Source organism: Peromyscus maniculatus, chromosome 11, assembly GCF_049852395.1.
Source record: "Peromyscus maniculatus bairdii isolate BWxNUB_F1_BW_parent chromosome 11, HU_Pman_BW_mat_3.1, whole genome shotgun sequence".
In the NCBI taxonomy this organism is placed as follows: Eukaryota; Metazoa; Chordata; class Mammalia; order Rodentia; family Cricetidae; genus Peromyscus; species Peromyscus maniculatus.
Genome location: NC_134862.1, coordinates 84453788 through 84467322, shown reverse-complemented (window position 1 = coordinate 84467322; position 13535 = coordinate 84453788). Strand labels below are relative to the sequence as shown.

Below are 13535 nucleotides of genomic sequence, written 5' to 3'. Positions count from 1 at the left end.
GTTCATAGACCATTAGCTGTCTGTCAAGGCTCATGTATCTGTCACTAGTGTATGTCAGGAGCTCCTGTAGAGTGTGTGCAAGCGGCTGGGCCTTGCTGTGCCCAATGAACCAACTATAAAATCTGCATGTGTCCAGCTGTGGTCTTTTTTTTTTTTTTTAAGATTTTATTTATTTATTTATTTATTATGTATACAGTACTCTGTCTACATGTATGCCTGCAGACCAGAAGAGGGCACCAGATATCATTACAGATGGTTGTGAGCCACCATGTGGTTGCTGGGAATTGAACTCGGGACCTCTGGAAGAACAGCCAGTGCTCTTAACCACTGAGCCACATCTCCAGGCCCCAGCTGTGGTCTTAACTTCAGTTTTGTTGTCCTCTATTAAGACATTGTTTTCCCCCTTAAATAATTAAAAGATATCTGTGCCTTTTCTAATATTAAACCATCCCCACTTTAAAATTTTTAGTGTACTCCTGGGATTAACTTGTTGTTGTTGTTGTTTGGTTGTTTGTTTTTCATTTATGTTTTGTTTTTCGAGACAGGGTTTCTCTGTGTAGCTTTGCACCTTTCCTGGAACTCACTTTGTAGACCAGGCTAGCCTCGAACTCACAGAGATCCTCCTGCCTATGCCTCCCGAGTGCTGGGATTAAAGGCATGTGCCACCACCGCCTGGCTAAAATTAACTTTTAAATGTTATCTAACACTTTAGCATTTCTGTTCATAAGCAATATTTGCCTTTTGGTTTCTTTGTTCAACTCTGCTATTTTAGCCTCATAAAATGATTTGGATAGCTGTTCAGTTTTTAGCATATTAGTAAAATATTCATAGGAATTATATTCTCCAAAGAGTTATAGAAGCTTTTTGTTTGTATTTTTTCCTAAAGTTTAATAGTAATTTTTGCTTTGGCTGGTTTTGGGATTTGCACTGTCTTATATTATAAGCTTCTAAATTTTATTTCATTGGGTTATTGATCTGCTTTTTAAAACAAACCATATGGGCAATTTTTTGATGGTCTATATGTAGTTAAACACAAGACAGATCTTTCCTAAGTCTGGCATTCATCAAAATTCCATTTATACATGTCTGTCTGATTGTTGCAACTGCATGGCAGGAGAGGAGACAGTCAAAAGGGACACTTGTGGTCATGAAGAGAGAATTTTTCAAGGAATCCTATTATGGGGACAGGGAAAAGCTGGACCCCTGGTGCCAACCATAGGCACCTGCCTCCCAGGAAGAGATACCACAGTTCTAACAACTTGTTGGACTACCTCACAGGACAGATGGGGCTTAGACAGTAGTAGGCTGGACCATACCTTGATTAGAACTGCTTCGTTATAAGTCCCTGTTGCCTTCTTTGGAGACTTAAACTTCTTATCAGTACCCCCACAGACTTGGGGGGAATCACTGGATGGACCCCTTTAGTCCTCTTTCTAGTGTGGCCACTGTGTATAAAGCTCCTCTGTTTTTCATAAGCAACTGTCTCTTCAATTGACATGTTGGGGATGGGTAGCTGACCATAGCTTCTTGGGGCTGCTAGAAGCCAGGCTTTGATGCCAACAACTCTGGTAACTTTGTTAAATGTGACAGTCAAATACTGGAAACCATCATATTTCCTCCTCTCTATGATATCTACTCATTGCTGAGAGTGAGCCAGATGTTTTAATTACTTGCCTGTTTGTAATTTTTGCATCAATATTCTGCCAGTCAGAAAACATTCCAAGACCTGACAGAAGAGACCAATTAAACCAACCTCTTTATGCCGATGATTTGAACACCCTGGAAATGTACAAATATTACTGACGCCACTAGAAAGAAATGTTTCACTGTCAGATGCAACAGAAGCACTTAAAATCTTGATTGTTGTTGTTTAAATGGCACTGACAGTTCAAGTTGCTAGATTCATTTAAAAGACTTAAAAGTTACTCATTGAGACCAAGCATGGTCATGCAAGCCTTTAATTTCAGCACTCAGGAGGCAGAGGCAGGAAACCCTCTATGAGTTCAAGGCCAGCCTTGAACTAGTGAGTGCTAGGTCAGCTGGGGCTACATAGTGAGACTCTGTCTAAAAACAAAGAAAAAAAAGTATTCATGGATACTATGGTTAATTACTTGGCTGTTTTCTCCACATTCTTGTGGGCTATGGCTAAGTTTTAATGGCTGTAGATAGAGTAATAATCTGTGTACACTTTGTATATATTGCTTTGGTGGGAGGAACACTGTTTTAATTGCTTGTTCTAGACAAAGTCAAATAAGATCTGGGCTCCAAATTATGTGCACGCCAAGCAAGTACCTCACACCAGTCGAAAGATGCATCAGGGTTGTTGCAGAGTTTCCTGTAAAAACACTTCACATCTTGATTTTTCACTTCAGGGCCAAAGAGCTGCTGCACTGTGGCATAAAACTTCTCGTAATCGATTGCCTCTGCAGCGGGGAAAATACAGTAACATTTCCATCACATTCCAAGGGCAGAGTTTCACACTTCATGTACATTTCCCACCCTATGGTCTCATCTCAGCTTATAAAACCAACCGCAATGGTACCTTAAAGATCTTGTCTTTGGGAAAATAACTAGGCCTTGGCTAGAATATTATTTAACCAAAATAAATCATTTTTTTATATTTTGGTATTCAGGATTCTCTTCTGTTTCAGCTATTTTAGAAATCCTGTGCATGAATACAAAGATAAAAATATTACTTTTTTCTTACTGTGAACATATTTACCACTTGGAATCTTTCTTAGAATTTATCTTAGATCTGGGCACAGAGCAATTATTGGTTATCTGATATTATGTAAATGAGCACAGACAGACAGACAGACAGACAGACAGACACACCCACCCACACACACACACACACACACACACACACACACACACCATTACTTTAATCTTGATTTTTACAAAGTTTATTGCTACATTTGGGTGGGATTACTAAATCTTAAATCAAGAAAGAATTAAATAACAGGATTCATCAAACTATATAGACAAAATCCTGTTACCTTATTTAACTAACAAAAATATATATTGAGTAATAGTCTAGCTTAATTATGTGTCTGCACTTAGCTAAACATTGGGCATAAAATGGAAAACTATATAGGCAATGTTTACTGACATTTCCAGACCAGAGAGCGAGAGAGAGAGCGATAGAGAGAGAGAGAGAGCTATATTAAATAATCTCTAAGACTCATAGCAGCTTTATTATAATAGTCAGAACCTAGAAAAAAAAAATTAGATGTCCCTCTACCAAGGAATGGATAAAGAAAATGTGGTACATTTTTACAATGGAGTATTATTCAGCTGTTAAAAACAAAGATGCCAGGAAATTTGAAGGCAAATTGATGGAACTAGAAAGAAATCATACTGAGTGAGGTAGCCCAGACCAAGAAAGACAAACTTGGTACGTATGTACTCACTTATAAGTAGATATTAGCTCTAAGTAAAGGATAACTATGCTGCAATTCACAGACCCACAGAGACTAGGTAACAAGGAGAGTTCTTAGGGGGATGTCCAGATCTCCCTGGGAAGAGGAAATAGAAGAGATTTAGGGAGTGGACTGGGGGCAGGGGTGGGTGGGAACATGAGTGGTCAAGTTGGGGGGAGGACAGAGCAGGAGAGTACTAAAAGAGACTACTGGAAAGAGGGGGCATTTTGGGGTCAGGTAAAAACCTTGGCGCGGGGTTAGGGATTTAGCTCAGGGGTAGAGCGCTTCCTAGCAAGCACAAGGCCCTGGGTTTGGTCCTCAGCTGGGGGGGGATGACAAACAATTCTCGGGGGAGACCCTGATCTGGAGGAGATGGGAGTGGGAGGGGGCTGGGGGGAAGGAGAGGGGGGCAGGAAGGGAGAGAACAAGGGAATCTGTGGCTGTTATGTGGAAATGAATAGTATTGTAAAATAAAATAAAAAAATTAAAAACAAAACTAAACAAAAAACCAAACCTTGGCGCAAGGGAATCTCCTAGGAGTCTTCAAGGATGACCTCAGCTAAGGCTCCTAGCAATAGCAGATACATAGCCTGAACTGGCCATCTCCTGTGACCAGATTAAGCAATTATTTTAAAGACACATGTTCTATCTTAAATGCACCTGGATGGGGAGCAGGGGTGGGACTAGGTCATGGGATGATCTAAATTATATTAGGTCATTGGGGAGATCTAAGAGTAATGTAACCAGGACAAATCTCTGTAGTCTGTCTACTTCGCCTCCCTTGGAGGCAGACACCTCTTCATTGAAACATTCTCAACTTAGTAAAGAGTTAACCCTTATCTTCCAATATCTATTAATAAATACAAACATATTTGGATAGTATTAGCAGCTTGGTGCAAGTTAGGGTTACATCTTTTCCATCTCCTCAATCCTTAGACCTTGTCCCTCAGACACAGAAGGCCCTTGTCTAGGTGATTAGTTTTTGATCTAATCTTAAGAACTCCAGAGGAAGGAACTTTGCACCCCAGATCTGGGTTTGCAAGCTTTGGGAAGAAAGCAAGGCGAACTTGTTTGTTTAACGCATGTTTAAGGCACACCTCCTGACACCAGGTTCTGAGCTGGCCTTACCTTTGCAAGATCTTCGAAACACTTACAGGCCAATGGTCAAGGAGGGAGTACATATCAATGTCAGCAAGCTAAATAAAGCAGGCAAACTCCCGGAGACAGCAATAAACGCAGTAAGAATGCTGAGGATGACTTTGCTTGGGGGAAGTTTGAAAGTGTTGGCAGAGAGAGAGAGAGAGAGCACTCCGTTTTCTTGAAAAAGAAAACAGAGCCTGGAGAGTTGTTCAAATTGGGAGAATGACAGATATAATATTAGTCATTAAAAGTACAGCAAAAGAAACAATTTGATAACTGTTGCTGTAAATCACAGCTCTTATCCCAAAGGGAATAAAAGTTTGTTTTGAGCTAGGTATGAGTGACCATAGCTTGGGATCTGATTCAAGTTGCACTAAATAAGACGTTCCAATGTGGAAGTGGTCAGCTTTCATAGTCACAGAACAAAAGAAAGTCATATATCGAGGCATTTTTCAAACACATGGGTGGGAATATCAAAGTGGGCAGAGCTCTGCTGCAGGCTTAGATGCCATCTGCTGACATTCTTAGCTTTGGGTTGGTGAAAGTCAGTGCCCTGCTGAGACAGCCCAAGGGTTTGGTGTGATAGATGGAAGGACGCTGACTCCGAGGTGGGTGGTCAGCAAGCCAGCCACCCAGCCTGGTGGAATTTGTAGCATAGATTTGCCTTTTTGCTTTCTTTGAGAAATTCAGTTCAGGAGTGAGGATGCACTTCACTTGCTGTGGTTTCAGTTCACAAAGTAAATAAGGAAACAAGTTTTAAAACGGTGACCTATTTAGAAATGCTGGAAGGGGTCTGACAGGATTGAAGGTACCAGAAGCTGACACTGGAAAGGTCGAATGAGGCATGACTGGTGAATGGCTCTGCACACGGAGTCAATCCGGATGGATTTTAAAGATGGGTTAGTAAGTCAGGATTATGACAGACCCATTTGTTTTTTTGTTCTTAAAGAAAAAACCTCTGTAGAAATATACAGGAAGGAATAAGTCTTTGGCAGGAAGACTTACAGTAGGTGCTGTAATAACCTGAGAGACCTATCAGGACGTACTCAGAGATACTACGATACACGGCTTAAGAGACTGGGCAGCCAGCATTCATGCCTTAAGACTTGGGCAAGAACATACTAGTCAAAAACTCAGAAAGAAAGAAGAAAAGGCAGAATGAGATACGTACAAAGGCAGAAGAGAGTGGCAAGGAGACACATGGCAGGAGGAAGAGGCGCTTCTCACAGCAGAGGCAGAGCCCAGTGTTAATGCTGAGGTGAAATGGTCGTGTTTAATGCAAAAAGGGGGAAACGAAGCCAGACATGGTGGTGCACACCTAGAATCCCCAGCACTGTAGAGGCTGAGATTAAAGGATATTGAGTTCCAGGCTAGCCTGGGCTACATAGTGAGAGCCTGTCTTAAAGAAGAGAAAGAAAAGAAACCCAATGTACTGGATTTGGCAGCCATACTAGGTACTGAATATATTTTCAGCAAAATGAAGGAAGCAAGGTTGGAGTAGATGAGGAAAGAGGCAGAGATGCTGGGGGAAATTTAGCAAAAAAGCAAAAAGGAGACATAGAGTGATAGCGTAAGGGAAGAGACAGTCAAGGACACAGTGCCAGGGTTTATTTTTAGATTCAAAGGACAAAGCCAGTGGGAAGAGAGATTTTTGAGATTGTTGCAGCGATTTGATAGTGGTGGAGAGGAGGGGAGGATGGGTGTGGCTTTGGGAAGCATGGACTAGAAGAAAAGGGAGAGTGAGCGGATTCTGGGCTTTGTACCTGGCTTCCTCCTGTGATAGGAAACTCGGCTGAGAGGAGCAGGAATCCCATCAAGGATTCAGAACCATGATGAGAGTTTGGAGAATCAATTATAGCAAGAGGAAAAGCAAGCTGCCTGCAGGGAATGAAAGCTTTGTTGAGCAGTTTAGAGGGCCCAGCCAAGACTGGAGATGTGGAGAACATCCTAAAACGACTGAGCTCTCCAGACATTTAAGTGACATGGGCAAGTGACTGACCCCTCTCTACCTTCCATTGTCTTCCCAAGCAAAGCAGACTGAACAATAATATTATCTGTTCATATTGTCACACAAATCAAATGAACTTATGCTTATTCAACTGACCTGCAGATTAGCAAATACTGTTCAAGCAATACCTGTTTGAGTCTGAACAGTTGAGAGTTTCAATTACAAATTACATATGACTGTACAACCCAGCACCTACAAGCTGTCTATGTAGTTGGTATATGGATCCTTCTCCTTTTATTACAACACCTAGATGTATTCTGTTGGATTCCTTTTACTGTTAGGTAGCTTTACTCTTCAATGCTATCTTAACACTCCAACTACATTGCCTACTGCTCCCCTTGGCTAGGACACACTTTAAACTTTAACCTTCTTCTAAAACTCCTGAAAGACTACATCCTCCCCATTCCCCTTCCTTCAGCACATTCAAATCACTCCTGCCTACAGAGTGTCCCAGACAGTGAGATCATAGTGAAACAGGAAACTTTGAGTTGTCTAGAAAAGTCCTTAAGGTCTCATGATGCTCTCAGATAAAGAGGTGAGAGGGTGTCTACCTTGGTTTGGAAATATAGTCCCCAAAGACTCATTTGTACTAAAAGCTTGGTCAACATACTTTAACATTATTGGGTAGAGAAGGAACATTTTGAAGGTAGGGCTAGTGGAAGAAAGTTAAGGTTATTTGGTATATGCCTTTGAAGGAGCTATTGGGACCCTGGTTTCTTCCTGTCTCTCTTAGCTGTCACAGATGTACTTACATTACATGGTCCCATCATAAGGTACTCTTACCAGTACCCCACAGTAGCAGGCCATACAACTATATGGGAACCTTCAAAATACTTTTTTCTTCTTGATTATTTAGGGCATTTTATTACAGTGCCCCAAAGCTGGGAAACACAGAGACACAGAAGGCCTCCCATGTGGTCACTATGCTATACAGAGTCTCAGGTCAGCCAGTGACTGATAGTGTCTGCAGAAGAACCCCTTAATGCCATTTAATCCACTTTTCTATATTACAGATAGATAGAAAAGGCTTCTTCAAATGCAGCTAGATATGTTAGAGACAGAGAAAGAATTCAGGCCCCTGCCCCCCATTCAGTGTCTTAACTTTTAAACCAGACTGCTTTTCTCTGATGACCTAAAGCATCTCCCAGTTCTAATCAGCAGCTCCAGATGGACTTCCCTGTAATCATCCATCTTACCTTCTTTTGGGATAAACAAGCCTGCTCTTTCATCCTTTTTTTGGGCTGTTGTCTGTTCAACCAATTTATCGAACTCCACCAAGGCTGCTTTGAAATTGTTAATCTGCAGTGCAAGGCTGAATTCCTTGTCTTCTATGGAATCCATACAGACATAAGGACTCTCTTATTTCTGCACGGAAATAATACTGCGAATTATCTGCCAATGTGGAAAAGCTTCTAGTTTTTACAATGCCACTCTGCTGTCTCAACTTTTGCCCTAGGTCTCATTCCTTTGATTTTAAATTCCCATTCCATGGGAATAAGGAGTAAGAGTTGCCCCTAGGATGTTAGCAGAAGGAAAGCTGAGGACGGCTGCATTTCAGAGAGACAGAGCGGTTAGTGAGGGTCCCTGACCTCATAATGTGAGCATTGTCCTTCATGTGGACCTACTTACATCACAGTATCTCTGTAAGTCCTGCAGCAGACTGAAATCCACCTCCTGCAGGGTGTGTGTGTGTGTGTGTGTGTGTGTGTGTGTGTGTGTGTGTGTGTGTGTGTGTGTGTGCGCGTGCGCGCGCGCGCGCGCATTGAGAAGATGGATGGGTAAAGACCAATGACTTTCCTCGGAATGAATGTCTCTTCTCACTTGCAAACTCCTGTCTCCCTCATGGTGTTAGAAAGGATAAAGTTCACACTTGTTCCTGCAGCTCTCCTGGATATGGAAATTCTAACTTGTGAGGATGAAAATGCATTTTATCACCTGTCTTATTTGGCACAAATAAAGATATTTTTAGAAGTTGTGGAGAATAAAAATGTTTCTTTTCTCTGTATTCATTTGCCTCGAATGAAAATACTAAAAGGAGCCATGGGTGAGGATGGCGTCCTTGTGGGGAGAGTTTTTCAAGAGGAGTCAGCTGAAGGAGAGGAGGCTTTCCGACTGCCTTTTCCTTCAAGACGTCTAATTCATCTAATTCCACCAGCTCCAACTGTTTACTTCTGACTCAAGTTTTCCAGTCTCCCTCCCTCCCCCCTCTCCTTCTTTTGTGTGTGTGTGTGTGTGTGTGTGTGTGTATGTGTGTGTGCACATGTGTTTGCTGCTGTGGATGTGTTTGCTGGTATGTGTGCACAAAGAGGCCTAAGGATGATGCTGGACATTTTCTTTAATCACTGTCCACCTTAATTTTTGACTTAGGATCTCTCCCTGAACCTGGAGCTGTATTCGCTGTACTGGCTGGCCAACAAGCCTTAAGGATTCACCTGGCACTGCATGCCCAGCATTAGTATTACAGGTGTCTATCCCACTGTGCCTATCTTTTTATGTGGGCTCTGGGGATCTCCATTCAGGTCCTTATGCTTATGCAGCAAATACTTTATCGACTGAGATAGCTCTCCAACTTTTTATAAGCATCCTTTTGGTCTGCTCATCCCCAGTTAACTTATGGAAGTTTAGGTGAGACGGATGAGGTCTCTATTCCTTGGTAGTCTATCTTTTAAATCATCTTGTGAAATTCTGAGTTCAGAATGGAAACAAATGACATTAGGGGGCACTTCTGTTTCGAGTACTAGGTGTCTATCCTTGGTATCCATCTTGGACTATGAGCTATTAGGGGAGTAAATCTCTAAAAACACGTTACATAGAGAATCTCCTCACTGTTTATTCTTTCTTTGTTTTCTCCTTTAAAGCTCTCAAAATACTATTTGGCAACATCCAAGGACCCATCTTTCCTACAATTCTCATCCATGAATTCTTATATTCACCTGCCCATTCATTCAGCAAGTACTTATAGAACACCTACTTTATGCTAGGGGATGTTTTAGGCAGTAATGATTCCATAGTGAGCAAAATAGTGTCTTGAACTTGCAACCTAATGGAGAAAACAGGCACATACATAGTATGTCAGAAAGTGGTAAACGCTCTGAAGACAGAGTAAAGGTGTGTGCACTGGGGTGTACAAGGGAGCCCAGGGAAAAGAAATTATACTAGCAAAAAGATATTTGGCAGAATCCTGCAGGGAAAGTAGCAAGCTATGTGGTTAAATGGCAAGAGGGTTCCAGGGAACCACAGGAATCATGTCCTGACATTAGCATGTACTTGACCCACCAAGAAACAACAAAGACTCCAGCTGCAAAAAGGTGTGTAGGAAGAGAAAGAGATCCACAGGGTGGTGGCCAGATCCAAGAAGACCACAGAGTTATTATAAAGACTGGCTTTTTCTCTGAGAGACATGGAAAGATCTTGAGCAGAGCACTGCCATGTTCTGACTTGTACGTGAAAAGGGTTCTTCCAGATATTTGTGAAAAATAAACCGAGAAAGGGGAAGTGAGAGAAGCTAAGAGGCCAATGAGTGGTCATGTAGATGTAATTCTAAACGGTCTTATTAAATTAGAAATGCAGAGACAAATAAAGAGTTAAAAGCCCAGAGATCAAGCGGTAGCCAAGAGCTAAGATCACCACTCACTGCTGTTCTTCCCCTGAGAGAGAGACCTTTTTCCTGTGTCCTCTCTTTTTATTGCCTTTCTGTTCTGCCTTCTCATTGGTTCTAAACCCAACCACATGACTTCCCCATCACTGCCTGTCTATACAGACCTCCAGGTCTCTATGGTTCATACTGAGATAAAAGGTTCAGGTTGTTGCCATGTGATCGGATTAAGGGTGTGTGCCACCACTGCCGGACTTCTGCTAAATGGCTTGCTCTTAGCTCTGATTTCTAGGCAACTTTATTAACATACAAATAAAACCACATTTCAGCACAAATAAAATATCACCATATGGTTGTGTTTTTTAATAATCCAAGCAAGGAATGGCAGAAGTTCAGAAGGTATGTGGACTGTAGTTAGGTTTCCTACAATCAAGTTAAAACATTACAAATCTTATGAAATGGTTAGAAATCAGAATGCTGCCAAGATTATTGGGTGATACTAAGACATTATTGGTGGGAGTAGTTAAGAGTAGATACTCTCTTCCAGAGGACCAGAACTCAACACCAGGTAGCTCACAACTGCCTATAATTCCAGCTCCAGGGAATCCAATGCCACCTTCTGTCTTCCATGGGCACCTGCACAAACATGAACATATGAATTTAAAAAAAAATGTTTTCAAGTTAAACTGTTGCTCACTATATTAGATGTTATATTTTCTGTTGCATTGGTCTTAGTCCATTCCTGCTGTCACACTGAGTAATTTGTAAGAATCAGTACTTCATTTCTTATTGTTCTGAAGACTGGGATCAATGTAAGGCTCCAGAAGAGTCAGTACCTAGTAAATGCCCATGCCTTATATGGGGCATTTTCTATTCATTCTTACATGCTGGAAGGATATTTGTTATGATAAAATACCATAACAACTTGGGGAAGAAAGGGTTTAATTCATCTTAGACTTCCACATCACAGTTCATCATTGAAGGAAGTCAGGGCAGGAACTCAATGCAGGAACCTGGAGGCAGGAACTGAAGCAGAATCCATGGAAGAAGGCTGCTTACTGGCTTGCTCTTTGTGCATTGTTTTGTATATTTTCTTATATAACTCAAAACTGGATCCTCCCATTGCTTCCAGGTTCATATGGTTTGATCAAGGAAAACGCCCTGACAGGTCTCCAGATGATCCAACATCCAAAATCAGCTTCAAGACAACTGGCTCAGACAATACAGCATTATAGACTACTCTAGTGAGGACCTGACAATAATTTATCTTATAATTTTATTTTCTTTATTTTATCTTAATTTTCTCATGATCCCCATAAGATTACCAGCACCCACAACCAGCAGGAAGTAGTATGAGAAGCTATGCCCAAATATTGTTTATATATGTTTATTTTTATTTAAAGGGGGTTGATTATAAAACCAATCTCTTTCTAAAGAAGAAAAGGGAATAGTATAGATATGATAGGATGAAGGTAGGTTATTGAATCTACTTTTAAAGAGCAACAACTTGTTTGAAATGTTTTACAATGCTATGAATTTTAGTTTATTGATAACAAATTTAAAGTTAATTTTGTTATACTGTATGTATATTTCTACTCTTGTTTAAGGTATTATGTTTGTGCAGCTCATTTGAAATTGTAATGGATAATTAAGAAATACAGATTAGCCGGGCGGTGGTGGCGCACGCCTTTAATCCCAGCACTCGGGAGGCAGAGCCAGGTGGATCTCTGTGAGTTCGAGGCCAGCCTGGGCTACCAAGTGAGTTCCAGGAAAGGCACAAAGCTACACAGAGAAACCCTGTCTCGAAAAACCAAAAAAAAAAAAAAAAAAAAAAGAAATACAGATTAATAGTCTTCTATGATGGTCAAACTTATAGTCATGTTAAATTTTCTAGGTATACATAGATATAATTCAATTAGATAGGTAATCTTCAAATACTTCAAAGACCGACAGAATATGGCATTTAAAATGTTTTAAAAACTTACTTTTCTGGACAATGAGACACATGTGCTCCTGGCAGCACCAATTACTTCAAGGAAGATGATAGGCAAGACATTCCATATGGAGTTTATCTTCTTCATGGCAAAAGTTAGCCACTGGGGAAAAATGCCCTTGCATTGATTGACAGTATGTTGTATAAACTGGACATGCAGGACCCATAGGAAGGTGACCATTGAACTTTGCAAGACGAGATGGTTCTTTAGGTTCCTCCTTTGCAAAGGAGACTGCCAGATATTCTACAGGACACAGAGAAGTGACCAAGAGACTCTAGGCCTATAGGCTGAAGATGGACACCCCCACATTGCAGAGGAACTTTGGATGACTGTCTAGGCAGGCAGCTGTTTCTACCATTCCAGAATTTTTGGAAGTTGCTTACAATGCTCTTTCTGTTTACTTAGATAATATTGTATCCTTCTGAGGTCTTTGATGAAGTTGAAAGCTAGATAGTTATAATTATGGTTTTCCTTGGTTATGATAAGAGATAAGTAAGTTATGAAACCTTAGACTCACAAATATAGGATAGATAGGATATCTTCTTTAATTTTGCCAAATACAAATAGACTAGATATTGTAACTATAATTCTTGCTTGATATATGTAATTTTACTAGGTTAAAGTTAAAACCTTCCTTTTGTTTAGAAAGAAAATGAGAAGTGATGGGGGAATGTCTTTCTGTATGCTGTGAATATATGTCACTCTGATTGGTTGATAAATAAAGCTGTTTTGGCCTATGGCAGAGCAGGATGGAGCCAAGCGGAAAAAAATCCAAGAGAGATAGTGGGAGAAGAAAGGAGAGTGGGGGAGCCGCTGCCAGCTGCTGCCATGAGAAGCAATATGTAAAGACACCAGTAAGCCATGAGCCACGTGGCAAAGTACAGACTTACAGAAATGGGTTAATTTAAGGTGTAAGATCTAGCTAGTGAGAAGCCTCAGCCAGTAGGCCATACAGTTCATAATTAATATAAGCCTCTGTGTGTTCATTTGGGTCTGAGTAGATGTGGGACTGGGAGGCCACAGGATCTGGAAAACTTTCAGCTACACTCCCACATCCATCATGAATAATAATAATAAAAATGTTCCACAGGTTTTTCTAGAGGCCAATATAGTGGAAGTATTTTCTCAATGGATCTTCCTTGTTCCCAGAAGACTTGAGCTTGTGTCAAGCTGAAAACAACAAAAACAAAAAATGACAACTAAGGAGGATGAGGGCAGGGTAGCAGCAGGTTGTTTTACATCTCATTTACCATGGCCAAAATCAACTCCAGGAATAAGTCAATGAAGAACTCCCCCAGGGAAGAATGAGTGTTGTCATCTGATGCCTGTGGCCGCACTTGAATCCTTAACAGTGCAGAGCCCTGATTGACCAGACA

General features: G+C 41.0%; 1 protein-coding gene across 2 annotated transcripts in view; it reads right to left on the bottom strand.

The window, feature by feature from the left end:
- Positions 1 to 8152, bottom strand: part of Wdr64 (WD repeat domain 64) — a 104447-nt gene extending 96295 nt beyond the window's left edge. The window contains exons 1-2 of one of the 2 annotated variants that reach the window (XR_013043415.1): positions 7767 to 8146; positions 2293 to 2423 (exon numbers count right to left, since the gene is read on the bottom strand). Coding sequence is in view for 1 of the 2 variants with exons in the window: in XM_042258656.2 (XP_042114590.2) it covers positions 2293 to 2423; positions 7767 to 7911 (276 nt within the window). In the remaining variant the exon portion in view is untranslated. Of the gene's footprint in view, positions 1 to 2292; positions 2424 to 7766 lie in introns of both variants that reach the window. The other variant, XM_042258656.2, reaches the window with a different exon arrangement.
- Between the last annotated feature and the right edge of the window lie 5383 nt (positions 8153 to 13535).